At 45.9% G+C, this 19,626-nt stretch overlaps 1 protein-coding gene across 2 annotated transcripts in view; it reads right to left on the bottom strand.

Annotated features, from left to right (window-relative positions):
• Positions 1-10,465: 10,465 nt before the first annotated feature.
• Positions 10,466-19,626, bottom strand: part of Atg2b (autophagy related 2B) — a 69,667-nt gene continuing 60,506 nt past the window's right edge. For both annotated transcript variants that reach the window (XM_087911524.1, XM_087911521.1), the window contains exons 37-42: positions 17,626-17,695; positions 16,801-16,883; positions 16,036-16,157; positions 15,446-15,600; positions 14,650-14,799; positions 10,466-11,662 (exon numbers count right to left, since the gene is read on the bottom strand). In XM_087911524.1, coding sequence (XP_087767650.1) covers positions 11,432-11,662; positions 14,650-14,799; positions 15,446-15,600; positions 16,036-16,157; positions 16,801-16,883; positions 17,626-17,695 — 811 coding nt within the window. In that variant the 3' untranslated portion in view covers positions 10,466-11,431. The remainder of the gene's footprint in view (positions 11,663-14,649; positions 14,800-15,445; positions 15,601-16,035; positions 16,158-16,800; positions 16,884-17,625; positions 17,696-19,626) is intronic.

Below are 19,626 nucleotides of genomic sequence, written 5' to 3'. Positions count from 1 at the left end.
TCTCAGCCACACAAGACTTCCCGCTGTGCCAGGTATGTCTCAAACTCAGTTCTCTCCATTCTCACCTGTCCGTACCCTCTGGGCTTGCCTAAGCAGTGAATTCACGTACTAAATGCTGTGTCCCAATGTGGAAATGCTATTTGCTAGATCTTCATGGCTACGCTGCCCTGATTCTGAGCTTCAGTGTCAAGAAGCCCATGGGCCGCTGACCTGGCTGCCATCCTCCACACCTGCAGTGCTCTGCCTCCCTCCTGCATTCAGGATTCGGAGGAAACAGTGGTACCCACACACCCCAGATGGGGAATGCCCTTCTTATGCTGTGAATATGTTTTATTACCATTAGTTAATTAAAAAAAGCTGATTTGGCCAATAGCTAGACAGAATAGAGCCAGGTGGGAAATTCAAACATAGATACAGGGGAGGGAGGGGGAAGGTAGAGTCAGGGAGATGCCAGCAGCTGTGAGGTAACAAGCTGCAAGCCTTGTGGTAAAACATAGACTAATAGAAATGGGTTAATTTAGTTGTAAGAGCTAGTTAATACTAAACCTGAGCTAATGGGCCAGTTTGTAATTAATGTTAAGCCTTAACATTATTATTTAGTATTTATTCAGGAACTGGTGGGTGGGAGCAAAACCTCCATTGACACACCCCAGCACTCGTTATCTCGCTCTGGAGTGTGCACCCCAGATTTCACACACTGCAATTTCACACACTGCAAACGTGGTCCTTGTGCCTTCGGAAGGCAACTGCATCATGAGGGCAGAGCTGCGAGTTGATCCACTCACAGGTAACCATGTAACTGGACTGCCCTACAAGAGGCTTGGTTACCACTGGGAACACTCTGGAATATAGCCTGTCTCTCACCATGTGACACTCTAGCATGTCACAACACAGCCCGCATCAGACATTCAAGCCTCCAGGACTTCATGAGGTGTTTTGGACCAGTGGGGTTGCTCAGTAGATAAAGGCACTTGCCAGCAAAGCCGATGACCTGGGTTTGAGCCCAAGAATCCACGCAGTGGCGGGGGGAGGGGAACTGACTCCTGTAGGTTGTCCTGTGCATGTGCCATGGCACCTGAGTACTGTGTGCACACAGGCACACTTTGAGCAAGAAGTATCTTTCAAAATTTATATACTTCTCTCTAAATTTCCCAGTCTTGGGTGCTTGGCTGTAGCCACAGGAAATGGACTTCGATACCTGTGCATTCCTCATTACCGTGAACTCAAATTCCAAACACCAGGTCCTCTTCAACTGATACATTTTGAGAAACTTTAAGTTGCTCAGACTGGCCTTGGACTTGGGACTTGAACTCTTGCCTCTTGAGCAGGTGTGGTTGACTTCCTGAGTTACACAGCACTATTTATTGGGAGTCAGATAGCTCTCTGGGGTGGGGACCAACCACGGTGTAAGAAGGTGAATACGCACCCTGGACCCCTGTGTACATAGCGCTGCCAGGAGCAAACCACCCTACAATAAATAACAACAAAAGTCTCCAACATGGCAAGGGCCTCGTAGGGGGGTGAAGTCTCCTCTCCCCACCCAGCTGGTCCAGTTCTGTTCCCCAACAGCAGCCTCCAGGACAGAGTGGTTGACCTTGAAGGCGAGACTTTAGACCTGAGCACTGAGGGACAAAAGGAACAACTAGAGTAAGGGAGACCAGGCCAGTTGTGAGTGGATGGTGACTGGTTAGCCATGGACGGCTCTCGGGCCTGCCTCCTGCCAGGTGCTGCGGCCCCCACCTATCAAGGCCAATGCTTTCCCCTTCCTTCTCCCATTGCCAATCTCAAGATGGAAAAAGGTGAGCCTGGGAGGGCGAAAACGGCAGCATCTGCAGACAGATTGATAGACAGGGAGCTTCATGATCCAACCCGGACAGGGCCACGGAAGGGACCACAGAGCATCTAAGACCATATCTTTATTTGACAATTTGAGGTTCTGTGTATCTGTGTGGATGTTGTTAGGTCAACTTCAAGTTTTAATTTTTGTTTTAAATTTTCTAAGTGTGCATGATGTATGTGTCTTTATGTGTGTGTGGGTGCGCACATGCCAAGGCATATGTGTGGAGGTCGAAGGACAACAAAGGTTTGAGGCAGGGAAGCTGGGCTACCTGGCCAGAGTGTTTTGTGATTCGCCTGTCCCACCTCTCCTCTTGCTCTAGGAGAGCTGGCTTTACAGCATGCATCCTGTGTCTGGCTTTTATGTGGGCTCTGGGGATCTGAACTCAGGTCCTCCTGCTTATGCGGCCGGAGTTCTATCCACTGAGCCATCCCTCCAGTGCACTTTCAAGTTTTAAAAGAATATTGTGTTAAAATGCTCTTTATCTTGATTACTGGTGCCCCTCCCAAACTTTGTGTCCCAGACAAGTGACTGTCTGCATCATCCAACTGCAGCGTGAGGACCGCTGAGGGCCTCACCTGCCTCTCCAGGAGAACAACCATGGTAGAGAAACTGCACAGGCTTCCCTCCAATTCCACACCTGCCACGGCACTTGGGAAAAACAAGAGACCCTTATCTGAACACAAAGCAGTGAGCGATTAACCAGCCATCTCTCAGACCTGCCTCCTGCCAGGCGTCTTAAGCCCCTTCCCTCTGGGCCTGTTCCTTGGCCTCAACAGGAAAGGGCCTGTGTGTCTTGCCACCCAGCTCAGGGTTTTCAGGGAGAAATCGATCCTGAAACAAAATAACATTTCACTTTATTCTTTGCTATTGCTATTGATGGTGGGTCTGCACACCAGCACACATGTGCACAGGTTTATTACTGATGGTGGGTCTGCACGCCAGCACACATGTGCACAGGTTTACTACTGATGGTGGGTCTGCACGCCAGCACACATGTGCACAGGCTTGCTACTGATGGTGGGTCTGCACGCCAGCACACATGTGCACAGGTTTGCTATTGATGGTGGGTCTGCACGCCAGCACAGATGTGCACAGGCTTGCTATTGATGGTGGGTCTGCACACCAGCACACATGTGCACAGGTTTACTACTGATGGTGGGTCTGCACGCCAGCACAGATGTGCACAGGTTTACTACTGATGGTGGGTCTGCACGCCAGCACAGATGTGCACAGGCTTGCTACTGATGGTGGGTCTGCACGCCAGCACACATGTGCACAGGTTTGCTATTGATGGTGGGTCTGCACGCCAGCACAGATGTGCACAGGCTTGCTATTGATGGTGGGTCTGCACACCAGCACACATGTGCACAGGTTTACTACTGATGGTGGGTCTGCACGCCAGCACAGATGTGCACAGGTTTACTACTGATGGTGGGTCTGCACGCCAGCACACATGTGCACAGGCTTGCTACTGATGGTGGGTCTGCACGCCAGCACACATGTGCACAGGTTTGCTATTGATGGTGGGTCTGCACGCCAGCACAGATGTGCACAGGCTTGCTATTGATGGTGGGTCTGCACACCAGCACACATGTGCACAGGTTTATTACTGATGGTGGGTCTGTACGCCAGCACACATGTGCACAGGTTTACTACTGATGGTGGGTCTGCACACCAGCACACACGTGCACAGGCTTGCTATTGATGGTGGGTCTGCGTGCTAGCACACGCGTGCACAGGTTTGAGTGGACGGTGAAAAACAACTTTGAGGAGTTGGTTCTGTCCTTCCCCCTCGAGTTCTGGGCACTCAATTTGGACTGTCAGGCTCGGTGCCTTTACCCACTGAGCCAGTTTGCTGGAGCAACATTTTTAAAATTTTTAATTGAAACCAACCTGGACTTAGATACAAGCCTGGTTAAAGACAGGATTTTTCTGAAGCCTTCTTGGGTGCACGGGGTCAAGTCTCATTCAGCCTGAGGAGCCATAGGGCAGGGGTCAATTTCCATTTCGGAGCTACTTGAACATGGGCGCCCCCTTCTGGCCAGGAAAGCAGGTTGCTCCACACTCATTTTTCAAGGGAGCTTTCCAAAGGCCACAATTGATCTGCTCCCAAGTAAGCATGAGGGTACAAATCTTGAAGCTTGGTACTGAGAGAATGAGGAAGCATCACAATTCAAGACTATCCTGGGCAACATTAATAAAACTCTAACTAAAAAAAAAATCCTACAAGGGCTGGAGAGATGACTCAGTAGTTAGTAACACTTGTTCTTCTAGAGGACCAGGTTTGGCTCCCAGCACTCACATGGTGGCTCACAATCATCTGTAACTCCAGTTCCAGAGTCTGTCTCCCTCTTCTCACCACTGAAGACCTAGGCACCACATGGTATACAGACACTGATGCAAGAAAATACTATTAAACACATAAAACAAAATCTTAGAAAAAAAAAACTATTAGAAACAGGTCCAAAGTCAAATAAGGCAACTACCCTCCTATTATTATTATTATTATTATTATATCTCTTTAAAATACTTTTAAGGGGCTAGAGAGATGGCTCACTGGGTAAAGTAGTTGCCATGCAAGTAATAGGACTTGACTGTAGAGCCCAACACCCACGTAAATATCTGGGCATAGAGACAGATACCTGCTACCAAAGCTAACCAGCAAGCTCCAGGTTCAGCAAGAGACCTCATCTCAAAACTCCAGGCAGAGGCAGGGGGTAGAAAAAGAAGCCATCCATCAGATGACTACCATTGCTAGTTTGCTTGGAGCTCTCCTTTTGGCAGGGGTCAACAATTGGAGGCTTGGACTAGTCAGTATGCTCATGATAAATCCCTGTTGAACGTCCAGTCATGAACTGGACATCTATATCACCCCCTCCAACGCTCAGGGACCATCACCAGAAAGGGCTGGAAGGACGGGAGACTGGGAATGCGTGGGGAAGAGAGCAGTAGAATGCTGCCATCTGGGCGTGATCTCGCCTATGAATTCTCCAGCTCCCAGCAGTGTGACAGCCTGTACAGGATCTTCCCATGACTGTCATCAACACCTTGTCCTGAAGAGGAGAGGGTCCACTGAGGCAGTTAATGGCTGGTGGGAGAGGGAGAGACATTTTCTCCAGAGATGTAGACAAGGTGCCTGTCCTTATGTAGATAAACCCTCCCCCATGCTCTTGTAAGCAAAGCAACGCGCGTGCGCACACACACACACACACACACACACACACACACACACACATGCCATGACAGGAGAGAAGAACAGGGTCTAGTTGGAATAAGGAAGGGGACTGTCAGGACTGGGATAAAATAAGAGACGGTAGCAGAGATGACTGTAATCAGCATTCATTATCTACATGTATGATAATGTCAAAATCAGGCAAGAGAGATGGCTCAGTGGTTAAAAGCACTGGTTATTCTTCCAGAATACCCGGATTTAATTCCCAGCACCGAACTGGAATCTTGCAAGCATCTGTAACTCCAGTTCCAGGTGGTGACACCTCTTCTGACCTCTTCAGGCATCAGGCATGCAAGAACTAACAGACACCACGCAGGCATAGGAACCATATACATAAAAAGGTTTTAAAAAGACAAAAGTATCTATTTTAAAAAACCCTTTCACAATGAAGCCCATTATTATGTGTAATTAGCACATGCTAAAACATTTTAAAATAAGGTGCAGACCTACTAAGAACACCTGACATCATTCCGAACGCAGGTGAGCTGGCTCCAAAGCAGGAGGACACAAAGGTTAAGGCACTTGAAGAGTTTTTAAAACGAGGCCCAGAGTGAAGACAAGAGTTCTCAAGGAGACAGCCAAGCAGTAGTGGGAGAAGTAAAACTTTGGAATGGAGAGAGTAACTTGGCCATCAGAGCATTTATTATAAAACGATCTCTAGATGGGCGTGGTGGTGAGCACCTGTAATCCTAGCACTTGGAGGGAGGCCGGAGAATCAGGAGTTCAAAGCCAGACTTGAACGTAGTGAGCCTGAGCTCACCTATCTCAAAACAAAAATAAGTGAAATTCTGGTTTGGTATTTCTGAAATAGCCCTAAACAGCTCTGCTACTTTGTACAACACATTTACACAAAGCAGGGTTCTCGGCATTGAGCGTCATGAAATTGAAACACCCATCCACTCTGGAAGACAGGTGACCTCTATATCCAGTAGCATCAAGTATTCAGTCGAGATTGTTTTATGTAAACGTAAACAAGGATACTCATCTCATTAGTATGCAAATGATACCTTTAATAAATTATACAAATGCTGTACAACAAAGAGTTTAAGATAAATTTCCTGGTAACTTATCATCAGTAAATGTAGAGATACATACCTAATTATCTATATACTCAGGGTCCTGTAAAAATTTCTACAGGGTCTCAGGGTGTGCGGGGGAACATTTAAGCCCTGCTCTACCTTATATGACACGGGATCGGCGCTCCGACTGCACAGTCCTACAGAGCAGCCTTTAACCAGAGACAGTGGTGATACTTGTAGACAAGGTAGCCCAGGCTGGGCTGGAACTACACAGCCCTGGCTAATTTAAATAAATAGTATCCTCATGCTTAGGTCTCCCAAGTGCTAGTATTACAGATGCAAGGAACCACACGAGTTACCTAGACGTCTGAGAGGATTTTGCTCCTGATGAGACATTTGATATGTCTGGGGGAATGAGGAGGTGTTTGCTATCTAGTAGCTGGCTGCTGACACTCGACGGCACACGGGGCTGCTCCCCACAAGGAACTGCGGCCCCAAATGCCAAGCTGAAATGGAGAAACTACTTGAGAGTCGCTTCCAGACTCTGGGACGTGCTGACTGGAGGCTGAGTTCTGTTTACAAGCAGACACTCTCCAGTGCTCCAACCACTGCTGCCAGGCTGCGGGACCAGGTACTGGGCGGACGAGAAAGGGGGCAGGTAAACAAAACAAGTAAACCCCTCCCAAGTCACATTTAAGGCTCCTGAGCCCTTCTTCACCTCAATCAGCAAATGCCTACTGATTCCTGCAGTGAGGTACCCCATCTCCTCTTAATAGCAGTTCAAGAGGGCTAGGAAGGTGGCTCAGGGGATGAAGGAGCTTGCTGCCAAGCCTGAATCCTGAATTTGACCTCTATAACTCATATGGTGGAAGTCGAGAACTCCCTTAAGTCATTCTGACTTCCACATGCATACGTGCACACGAGAACATACATGTACTCACTGCAGTTCAAGAAAGCAAGAGGTGTGGGGATCACACAAAGCAGGGTCTCTGGGCACATAGACTCCTAATGAAGGACGCACTTGAAAGCCTGGCTGGTATCTGTACATCTCATAGATGTGCCCTTCCTTCTTAAGTACTGAGTGTGATGCCTGACTTATCAAGTTCACCCGATTGCCAATGTGATGGTTAGAAAGAGACATGCCACATCAAAACTCCTTTTAAAATAATTTGTCTATTTAACTGTCTTGCATCTTCCTCCTTTAGAGATTTACCAAGCATCTATCTATCTACATCCCTAAGACCAGAAATCCGCATTGAAGGGATAACCAGTAAAATCGTCAGTACCCCAAAAGGGTGGGAATGGCACATGTAAACAATATAGCCCAAGACAGCTCGGGAACTGGTGGCCTATAAACAGTAGATCTGAGGTGCCAGGAGAACGGATCCTTGAGACGTAGATCCCACCCCCAAAGACGATTCCAGCAAACTCAAGAAACGGTTCTCGGCAATAGACAATACTGAAGTTTAAAGGAAGAAAACAAGGAAGAAATATTTTAATTTTTTCACAAGTATTCTTAACATCATATTTTAAATAGTTACACTAACAAGCTACAAGTTTCACAAAAATACGTATACAGAGGAATATTCTTATTTACATCCAGAGTTGCCATAATTAGGAAAGTCAGGATTCTCAGCAAAGACAATGGCTGTGTGAGATGTTTTAACATCTGAGACAGGCAAGGAGGATCCACAGAAAAGATGAACTTGGTGCCTAAAAACTCCATGAAAAAGCAAGCATCACAGTGGGCGCAGCGGGCTACACAAACAAGGCTAGACAATTCCAACCAGAAAAGTGAGGCAGCCGAGTAAACACCTTTGTGAGGGGAGAGGCCAGCCCCAGCCCTGTGCATGGTGCCAAGTGCCCAAGTGTAACGGAGCAGCTGACAATACAGTCACATCCTCTAAACTGCAGCGGACAGCGCCCTGATGCTTACTACAAGTGAATGACTTGCCCAATCCCAGCGCTGGTTAGAGAAGGCCAACGTGGGCCTCTGAGTCCTATCCCTACAGGAAATGATGAGATTCAAAACAGGAAATGACAAGACTCAAAGATTTCTCATCCACAATTTCTGTCTGGGAAATGAAGAACTCTTCTGAGCAATGCTGGCGGGCCTGCAACTGTGCACAAAGGTAAGTGTGCCCAGAACAATCCTGAAAATGGCCAAACAGAGGCTGGCATGTGACATACTAACGTTCTTACAAGAATAGTGGCTATACCCTCCTGTAAACCAAAATAAAACTTCCTGATAAAAAAGGAAATCATCAATATACTTCTCTACACTATACAAATAATCTTCCTTTTCAACCTAACGTGCAAGCATGTATTTGACTTTGATACCAAGTGGCCCGTCCAGCTGCAGACAGAAGGATGTCACCCCTGTGCTCAGTCCTTCCAAGGGACGCTAAACTCTACATCCCAATAGGATGTGAAGGGAGGCAGGGAAGAAGTGTTTCCCACTGTTCCCAGAACCCTGAAATCGGAGGGACTGAATTCAGCACGGGCAGAAGTAAAGCAGACTGGCTTTTTATGCAGCATTTTGCACATAAATCATTTCAATTAAGACAATCAATGGTTAACCCTGAAGCCGTTTATCGCAGGGTAGAATCCTCATTTCCAGTCCCAATAGTGAAAACCCAGGTGCCAGTCCTGGATAGGCAGCCACTGGAGCAGACACAGCTGACTGCACTAATAGGGGTCCTGCAGTGGCCTTCCAAGGGACACAGGACAGGAGGCAGGACAGACGGGCCCAGACACTCAGGAACACTGTTGCTTGGATTCTTTTTCTTACAGTGACTTTTACATCTTAAAAATACTGATGACAATAAGTAGGAAACCTCATTAAAATGGAAGCCTACTGCTATGATATCCTGCTCAGGGTGTGAGGACAGACAAGAGAAGTAGAGGCTCCCAGCCAGTCCCATTTAGCAGTCCCATTGCTGTGTCTCCATTTCCACAGGCAATAGTCAGGATCTGGCCCAACTGAGCGATCTCGAGCAAGCTTGCTTCCTCATTCCTTGGGGGACTCTGTGTGGAGCTCAGTAGCAATAGGTGAACACCTGCAGCTTACTGCACTCTGAATTCGACCACGCAGTCATGCTGCCAGACCAGGAAGGTGTCGCTCTGAGAGTAGAGATCTGAAGTAGCCCGCAGCTGCCATGGTGTGGCACAGCCACGGTGTCCATGGCCACCAGACTCACACCACGCGTCTAGGCACTCTACTGAGCACAAAGGCACCCACCATCACTTGTGCTTATGCCGTGATGACCTAACTGCTCAGAAATCCCTAAAGCTTGGCCCTAAGAAACCGTTTCACTTACAGAGGGGACTCTGGGGATGCGTGAGGTGAGACACCTTGGTCAAGTCAAGTCATTTGCTTGGTTAACTGCAGATGAGACAACCCAAGGGTCCTGTCAACATACTACATGTCATCACAAAAGTCTGAGCAGACACCTCATAAAAAGAAAACACAACAGTCATGTAACTTAGAAGTGTTCAAACACAGACAAGTCCTCACCAGGGCCTGGATAAATGCACATAGCCCTGGAGACTGAATCTCTGGCACGGTAGAGAAGGTCAACAGGGAGAAGCAGGAGATGACATCACAACGATACTTGTTTGCATGGCTTCATTAATTTAACTAGTTAAAAGAAAGCTGTTCGCAGCTTGGAGGTCAAAGGGGATGTTACTTCCATGTACCAACTCCCACTGGCCTTAAACATAACTAAGAAGGAGATGTAGGTGAAGTCTGACCAAATGCAACAGGCAACACACACTGTATGTCTCATTAGAAGGGCAGAGTGGCTAGCCAGTCATGGCAACACATGCCTCTACTACCTGCGGGGTCTGCCCAGGGCCGTATCAGACATCTGCCCCACTTAACAACAACAGAAGAGCCCACCATGAGGTCCACCAGTGGCTGCTGAGATCTGTTTTTTTTTTTTAATTTCACAGCAGTCAAAGGAAATCAAACTTATGCAAATGTACACAATACTACTTTTGCAAACTCTGGAGCCTGGATTTGGGGTTGGCACTGCCTTCTTGTTCAGAGCTTTCAGAGGGTGAGACTGACCTTCCTTTTTCACCCACAAACTGGAAGGCAGCTGTGGCATTCACTTCACCCTGATACCCACCAACACTTTAGAAACCACGAGGAGACAGCATGTGACTCTAAACAGGGATGAATACAAAGTCCTGGTTTTCTGTTGAGTCTTTAGGCAGACTGCGAACACTACCCCTTTTCTCCTCAATGTGTGATGCTAACCACAATCAGTTCTGAGAAGTGTCTCCAAATAGCCCACTGTCAATCATAACATTGCATCAATGAATATGCTTTCAGAAAAAACAAAATATTCACAGAAGTATACAACAATCTTACCTTTAAATAAAAATACTTTATTATTCATTCCTGACATGTTATCAAAATGTACAATATTAACCAAGTAAAAATGGTACTTTGAATTAGCTGACTAGGACATATTTGGAGCATTTTTAATTAACTTTCTAAGAATAAAACCCACTTCCAGTGTCCCTTACCACACGCCCCTAAAAGCCTGCATTGTGTACTTGACAATGGATACAGCGCCCATCAAACACACAGCTGCACTTGGACACAAACTTACTACATTTGGGTTACCTTCCTTTCCAAAATCTGTGAGACATCTTCACTTCTTTTTATGTCTATGTAACCTTGTAAATGACAGAACACAGTGCACCTGGCATTACACTACACACACACACATACATCCACACGCGCACACACACGCACACAGAGGATAAAGTGCAGCACAGCAGATCTCGTCTATGACACTCACTTTCTCCAGGTGAGCTGAGCAGCTGGTCCCTCAGGGAGTCGAGGCCCTGCTTTATCAGACACTGGAGCCCTAGCTGCTTTGCTTTCCCTGTGGCTTCTCTCACCAGCATCAGAAGTGTTGAAACTGAGTTGAGAAATCAACTCCCCAGAACTACAGGTGTGCTCCCTGGTGCTTTGGGAGTGCTCCAATATTTTTCTTTAGCACTCAACACTGTTTACAAAGATGTTCCCAACGAGATCTTGTCAGTAACAAGTACGGTTACAGCCACTTTGATGAAAGCAAAGCATTTAGCATGGTAGCAATCTCTACTGACCATGACACCAGACACCTGCCACTTCCGTAGGCAAGTGCCAGGCCCTAAAATGTCACAAGGTTTTGGCTGCGTGTGTTTTGACATAAAATTATTTAACTAAAAACTGCTTTTGTTCCTGAGATGAGCACATAAATTAGACAAATCCTCTATGGAGCGGCCACTAGGACACCCTGCTCCTTAGCTCCGCACACACTGTGGGTCACACTGGAGGCCTCAGTCCTCCCCGTGGCGCCATTTCTGTGACTCGTCCTGCCGAACATCTGGTCTAATTTGGTTTCTCATGCCACCTAACACATTTGATGTTGCTTCGGTGGCTACAATTAAAGGCTTGACCACTGCCGGTGGGATCTGGCGCAGAACTTCACCCACAGCGCCGGTGACCCCTCTGCTCTCATGTTCTCGAGCTGCCGTCTCATAAATGGTCTGAGCCGTGTCTGCAATTCCCTGCAGAGGGTGGGAGGCAGAAAAGAGGAGAAAAGCACAGGTCAGAAACTAAGGTGCCATACGTCACACTTTCACACTTAGCCAACATGCCTACAACCAGACCAGAACAAAAACAAGGAAAGCAGCCAGTCGCCCTCACTCTGCTCCCTAACAGGGCCCCAGCTGTGAAGGAAGTGAACTCACCATGGCAGCATTTCTCTGCGACACTACTGTTCAGACAACGGTGCTTAGTCAGTCCTAAGCAAGGAAGCCCACAGAAACATCATGGCCTAAAAGAAACTTCTGGCCCAATGAATCCCTCTAGCTAAATACAACTCTGCAAAGAGGGTCTCTGGAGTAAGTGCTGTTGACAGAGAACCGCAGTGAGGATTCCTCTGATGCAACCCAAGAAAACTTAGATCCACTCAGTGCTCAGAACACATGTACTCTGCCTACAATTACGAGCATGTCTTAGAAAAGAAGCATGGAGCATATTCAGTTAAGATAAAGAGCCAAATCGAACACTTCACGGGGTTCCATAGAAACGTCCGAGACCTTGAGTGGGCGCCTACAGTCTGCCCCACAGCTTCAGCGGCGCCCCACCCCTGTCACAACTGCACACATGCTGGGCCGTGTCAGAGCCCAGAGCCCAACTCCACAGGACTTCAGGATGTGTGGTGCTTATGCCACTGAACTCTCTGGGTCCAATTGTGACAGCTTCTCTATGAGTACAGAAAAGACACTGAGGTCCCTAGAAAAATCCAAGACCCGTCCTAACCAGAATCTAACTGTCCATCAGACAGGCTGACAGCAAACAAGCAGCAGCTCGGGTCAGACACAAGGTCTAAGAAATGGTGGTGGAGCCAAGTGGTGGTGGCGCATGCCTTTTAATCCCAGCACTCGGGAGGCAGAGGCAGGCGGATCTCTGTGAGTTCGAGGCCAGCCTGATCTATAAGAGCTAGTTCCAGGATAGGCCCAAAGCTATAGAGAAACCCTGTCTTGAAAGAAGAGAAATAGTAGCAATATTTTAAAATAAAAAAATCTAGGGAGCTGGAGCGATGGCTCAGGTGATAGTTGATTTCAGCTGCCAACCTGGCAGGGTCAGGAAGTCCTGGGAAATGCATCTCAAGGAGGGACTGTCTGTATTAGAGGGCCTCTGCAGAGATTATCTTGACCTCAACTGAAGAGGGAAGGCCTGCCACAGCTATTGTGGATGAGCAACTCCTGGGCAGGGACTCTCCAAGCATACACAGAGTGGAAAGGACGCAGGGCACCAGCAGCATGTGCTCACTACACTTTTCATCCTTTGACTGCAGATGCCATCTCCAGATGTTCTGAGTTCCTGCTGCCTTGATTTCCCCAACATGACACACTGTGCTCTGAACTGGGAGTTAACATAAACCCTTTCTGCCTTAAGTTCCTTTGCTCAGAGTATCTACCACAGCAACAGGAAAGACACCAGGATGCCACAGGCATAAGGACCTGGATTTTGATCTCAACACCCATAGAAAAGCTGGTGTGGAAGTGTGTGTCCATAATCTCAGCACTGGGGCTATAGATTGGAAATAAGAGAGGAAGAACTATGCTTCAGACCCAAGTCCCTGGGACCCCAAAGGCTACTTCTGTGCCGTGAGGACGGCTACACCATCTGACTGCTACCAGAATATGGTTAGAAAGCACATCTAATGAAATCCTGAGAACGAAGCCCAAGTAGAATGACCACAAACTCCGTGTATCATGGCAGGAAAAGGAAAGAAGCCAGTGAGTGTCCTGCCAACCTTGGAGGGCACCAGGTTTCACCAGCACAGCTGGTAGGCCGTAACACAGGGCACCTGCTGCCGAGCCTTATGGCCTGACTAGATCCCTAGAGCCCACAAACAGGAGAGAACCAGTTCCACACACTGGTCCTTTGACTTCCACATAAACACTGTGGCATGTGTCCCCCACAAAAGAAACAGAAAAGTAAGTAAATAAATGTAAAAACTAATGTGGAGATCCCCACAGTTACCACTAGCCAATTTTATGGGACTTCTTGCACACATGAACACACAGCTAGAAAATATTCCCATTTCAGTGTCACACAGGGAACAAAATGGGAACTAAATGCCCACCAAGAGGAAAACATGGATGGCATATTCCTATAATAAAATACTACAAGACCATTTAAATGATATTATGTGTTCATGGATGTATCTTAAAAGATGTGTTACAGGATACACAAAACACTCTTTATGCTAATTAAAATATAAACACTGCTATGTTCAACTTAGGAAGATTTACACAATCTAACTGTAAAACTGTCTAGAAAAGCTGTGACAACTTCAGAACAGTGATGGCAGGTGAATGGCGCCGGGTTGGGGATTTACCTCAAGAGCCACACTTCCTAAGCAAACCTGTGGGAAGCAATAGGAAAGCACCGACTCAAGCAGCAAACACCACTACACGAAGCTACACTCACTACCTGGCTTTCTTCTGCTTTCCACATACCAGCCACATGCTACTATTAGCAGCTTACATGCCATTCCCAACGATTCTTCTAAAACATTAAAGTCAGCGAATACTCTTTGAGGGGAAAGCCAGGTACCTGTGTTGGCTAGTTTTTATGTCAACTTGATATAAGCTAGAGTCACTTGGAATAGAACCTCAACTGAGAAATGTCCCCACCAGACTGGCCTGTAGGCAAGCCTATGGAACATTTTCTTAGTGATTAATGGGTGGGGCCATCCCTGGGCTGGTTCTATAAGAAAGCACGCTGAGCAAGTCATGAGGAACAAACCAGTAAGCAGCTCCCCTCCATGGCCCCTGCATCAGCTCCTGCCTCAGATTCCTGTTTGAGTTCCTGTCCTGACTTCCTTCAGTGATGGATTACAGTGTGGAAGTATAAGCTGGAATAAAGCCCTTCCTTTCCAAGTTGCTTTTGGTCACAGTATTTCATCAGAGCAATAGAAACCCCAACCAACACACAGAGAAAGCATGCAAGCCTGTTCTGACTTGCCAGCTCTACATACCTCTTTTACAACACTGTAGGCCTTGGCCACACCTTCCCTCAGGTCCACTGGCTGGTGGGCTAAACGGTGATGAGGAAATCTCTTTGCCTTCTTGGGCTCAATGGAAAGGGTACCTGGAGACACCATGTCATAAGCAGTCTCTGCTGCTGCCTGGGTCATTTTGTCAAAGGGAAGAGATTAATTAGAAGATAGTCTGGAGCGCTGGGCACCAGAAGTGTGGCAGTGCTCTCCTGTAGGGGTAGAGAGAACCCCCACACAGATGGCGCCTCTGCTTAAACACCCATAACAAGAGCTTAGGACTTTCACAGCGTGAACAGGGAAGGTAAGCTAAAAACTCCCATCTGGATTGAGCTGACCTACTCAAGCCCTTCCTTTTATTATCCTATGTAGCAACTTTCAACACCTATGTACAACCCTATTATATGTTCTTAAACTTAGCTCTAATCCTTTTACATAGATCAGTGAAATAAACCCCCTGCTGATTTAATAACTGTTATTTTCTTGAAATATGCAAACAGACTTGGCAAATTTGTTACCTAATGCTCAGTACTAGATAGCTAAACAACTACTAAGCACCAAACAAAGTGTGGTAGTGTACACCTGTACACACCTGAACCCTTGGAAGGCTGAGGATATAAACTATAAGGACAGTCTGGGCTACACGGCAAGACTGTCTCAAAAACAAAACAAAGTATGATAGCAAATCATTATAAATGAGATGTCTATCCTCAACACTTCACACGTCTTCATGGGATACAGGGCTCATCTGTCCAGATGAGCAGGCAGGGAATAGTACCTGTATGGTTTGAACCATTCTGTTTGTGAGCTCTAGAGCAGCCATTGCAGTTGAGGTACCAAAGGAGGCAGCACCTCTCTGGAAGCCTCTGACGATGCGGCCATCCTTCCGGTACTGCTCGATTGGCAGCCACACCAAGTCTTTGAGGCCTTGCACTAGACACAGAAATCATAATGATAACTGTAGGTGACAAGAGTCGAATCCTATGGTTCCTTATCTCATTCTCACCACGGTCCCCAAAGGCCAGACTTCCCAAAATAAATATAGGCTGAGCCATATGTGTGATTGAAAGTATTCTAACAGTTATTCCCAAAAGCAAACTTAAATTTAATATTTGTAACCCAGAAATATCCAGAATATTTCCATTGTAATATAAAGTCATTATAAAAATTATACGTGTGTGTGTGTGTGTGTGTGTGTGTGTGTGTGTGTAAGGGAAGCCCAACCCTGAATGGAGGTTCTGACCCTGAAACTAAGGGTAAAGTTTTATGTACATGTTAATATGCACCTAGGTTTTATATTAAAAAATGTTATTTTTCATAGACTCTTAAGGAAGCTATAACTACAAAAAGATTTTAAAGACAACTCACCTAATTGAACTAGTGAATGCATAGGCCCAACACCTCCTAGGATTCCTGGTAGCTGGTTCTTCTTAATGTCAGTGAGCCATTCGGTGATTGCATATGAGAACAATTTGTCTATACCTAGCAAACTGGAAGAATTGAATGTCAACGCAAAGCAGGAATGCAGGCACACACCTAGGACTTCTCCTGTGTGAAAACTACATAGCACAGGGGCAAAACACTACAGATGCTCCAAAATATGGCAAAACATTTTTATATCATATAAATCAGCTACTAAATTCCCAATCTAAATCTCTCTCTCTCTCTCTCTCTCTCTCTCTCTCTCTCTCTCTCTCTCTGTGTGTGTGTGTGTGTGTGAGAGAGAGAGAGAGAGAGAGAAGACGAAAGACAAAGATTGACAAAGCTCAGGAAGCATGCACAAGTGAGAGTGTCCTCCATGCTCTTATCTCCTTGATCCTCCATGGCTCAGGTACAGGGCACTAACCACAACCACATCTGTGAACCCAAATTCTTGTAACCAAATAAGCCAACTTACAGCTTTAACAAGTTATCTTAAAATATCCTAAAGGAAAGATATTTAAGAAATACTACTCTATTCCAACTGCTCCTACACCCTCAAAACAAATATTAATTCCAGATCAGCAAGGTCCACCAGAGCTGTGCTCTCTGCAGAAAGCACAGGGCAGGCGAGCAGCTAGCAAAAGCACTCCACTTTTATCTCCACACCAGCTTAGGCCTCACTTTAAAGTCTCAGCAGGTCAGTCTACTCACCCGTGCCTATAGAAGAGCCTCTTCAGTTTTAGCTCAGAACAGTTCAACTGAGCCAGGCCAATCAAAATCCCAGCCAGTGTTCCCTGGAATAGGAAGAGTGGCCAATTAATCCATAAACTAAGGAGAGGCTCAACATTTAACATAGCTGTTACTGGGGAAGTCCAAGCAATATTCTTTTTTTGGTGGGGGAGGGAGTTCGAGACTGGGTTTCTCTGTGTAGCCCAGGCTGTCCTGGATATCACTCTGTAGAGCAGGCTGTCCTCAAACTCAGAGACCGCCTGCCTCTGCCCCGAGTGCTGGGATTAAAGGCCTGCACCACCACTTATTTTCTACCACCTGGCTACCCAATGTTCTTTAATGAAGACAAATACTTAAAATAATTATAGAGGGAAATACTTCAGAGTTACAGAAAAAATATTTTTACATGGTACAACCCACTATACCAGCTAATGATCAACAAGTATGAAATTTCACTTATAGTACTAAACATTTACTTAGAAGCACATAAAGGTGCTGGCTTCATGTTAGACACATGTACATGCATAAAGCATGACACAACAACTTCATCTGCTATATTTTTTCTTTTTCTTTTCTTTTTTTTACTGAATCTATAAGAGACAACACTGCTAAGATGGCTCAGAGGGTAATGATGACCCAAATTTAGTCCCCAGATCCCACACTGTAGGAGAGAACTGGCTCTCATAAGTTGTCCTCTGACCTCCACACAAGTGTGTCCTCTCCTCATGCATTCACTCCCTCCATAAGAAATATATGCAATTTTTAAAAGGTAATTTTACATTACATATTCATGCAAAGTTTCCACACCTGATCCATTGACACATGTTTGCCATGATAGTCAAGCCGAATAGGAACTTCTGCCGTGAATCTGAATTCTCTGGCGGGGGGGAGGGGACACACAAAGGGAGCTAGTTATATTCAAATTACTGATCATAAAATTAGACCTAACTGGTTAAAATGAAAAAACAAAACCACAAAGTAAATCAGAAGCACATCTCATGTCCTAAATATGAAAGAATGCCTTTTAGCTCCACTTTCTCTTAATTGTGACTAGACAGATAATTCTATTGTAGTTAAATGTTGTCATAAATGCCTTTTCTAGTTTATTAAATGCTTATTCTTAGAAAAAATGTTTACATATTCTCAAGTCATATAGAGGACAAATCAATAAAAATGGCCTCAAACGTCAACAAGAAGTAGATAGGAGAGGCAAGAAGTCCATCCCTGCTCAACGTGAGCAGAGACCGACCCTGGCCTGGCCTCTGCTGCTAACAACTACATGGGATTCAAGTATAGATGTCTCAGTTCTCTGAGCCTCAATTCTTCATCACTGTAAAATGGCATATCCTGGCAAATTTTGGTGAGAATCTGTGAAATGAATGCTTATGAGTAGACGTGAATATACTAACACTGGGAATTCGGGCGGGGGACAGGGGGTGGGGGGGGTGAGTAAAACTACACACTGTTGATATATGGCCAACAACACAGTGAGCTGTCTTCCTACAGTTGACTGGAAACTGAATGCTCAGAACCCAAAACATGATTTTCCCCAACAGAATAAATGCTAATGGCTGCACACCAAACCACCTCAGAAAAGCCCCCGTACTTATAATAAAATGGCAATGTATTATCTATTGCAGTTAGTGTCTAAGCCTAGGTCCCAGGTCCATCCCTCATCTCTGAATGCACAGTTTATTCCCTCGGCTTTTCCTATGCCTTTCTTCTCTGTGGGATAAGATGTATTATTAACAGATAGACCCTTTGATTATTTGTATATTCAGTTAGCCAGAGATTCTTCACAGTGCCTAGATGAAGTCTGAAACACAGTAAGTGCAACAGCCACTTGCAGAAGGAAGAAGATTCTGACAGCTCCCTAGAAAGTCAGCAAGTAGACAGGTGATAATCAAGACCTTAGCCCACCACTAGCTGGTGCCTGCAGTCTAACTCTCTGAACAGGAGTAATTGAAGTACTAACACTCATTACCACCCCAGAGAGCTGCACTCTCCAGGAGAATAGAGGTGAAATCTACAATCTATTTTCCATATTTCAAATGACCTGACAAAAACATACAAAACAAACATTTGCCTAGATAAGAGGTAAAACTAAAGACTGTGGAGCCAGATGTAGTAGTATGTCTGCAACCTCAGCTACCTGAGAGACTAAGGAGGGAAGATCTAGAGTTTGAGCCTGGCCATAGTGAGACCTACCTCCATACAAACAAAGTGTCAAATTTATCGCTTCCTAAAGTTGAACTGGCATATTATTATTATGATTAATAAAAATAAGACTTAGTTATCACTAAGACACAAATCACTGGAGGAAAGTAACAGAAATGAACATTTACAATGAGATGCAGCACCAGCAGACCTTCATCTCTGGTCCTACTTTTCTATGTGCTATTATTTCTACATCTATTTTCGTCACTATGCAGGATCTTTAAAGCACAATGACACTTCTAAATAGTGTCCACTTGGGCCACACCCAAGGTCTTCTCTCACAACACACAAAGACAGTAAAACTGGGGGCCCTGGAATGAAATGGGGTATAGAGAACAGGAAGAAGGGCTTGTTCTTTGACCCTCCTTTTTCTAGAAAAGTCAAGACTCTGTTCTGACTAACAATGGCTAGGAAAAGAGGACAGGAAGAACAGATGAATCAGCCAGGGAAGAAAAGCCTCCTGAATGAGAATGGCTGTCCACACAGGCAAGCAGCCGCAGTGGTGCAGGGCACCTGAGCTTTCCAGGATGCTCTTTTGCCTCAGGAGGAATGATGAAAAGCAGACTGAAGACTCAGCAGAAGGGAAAAAGC

This window comes from Myodes glareolus, chromosome 11 (genome assembly GCF_982192425.1).
Source record: "Myodes glareolus chromosome 11, mMyoGla1.1, whole genome shotgun sequence".
NCBI lineage: Eukaryota > Metazoa > Chordata > Mammalia > Rodentia > Cricetidae > Myodes > Myodes glareolus.
The sequence above is the reverse complement of the archived record's forward strand: the minus strand, read 5'-3'. Positions and strand labels throughout refer to the sequence as shown.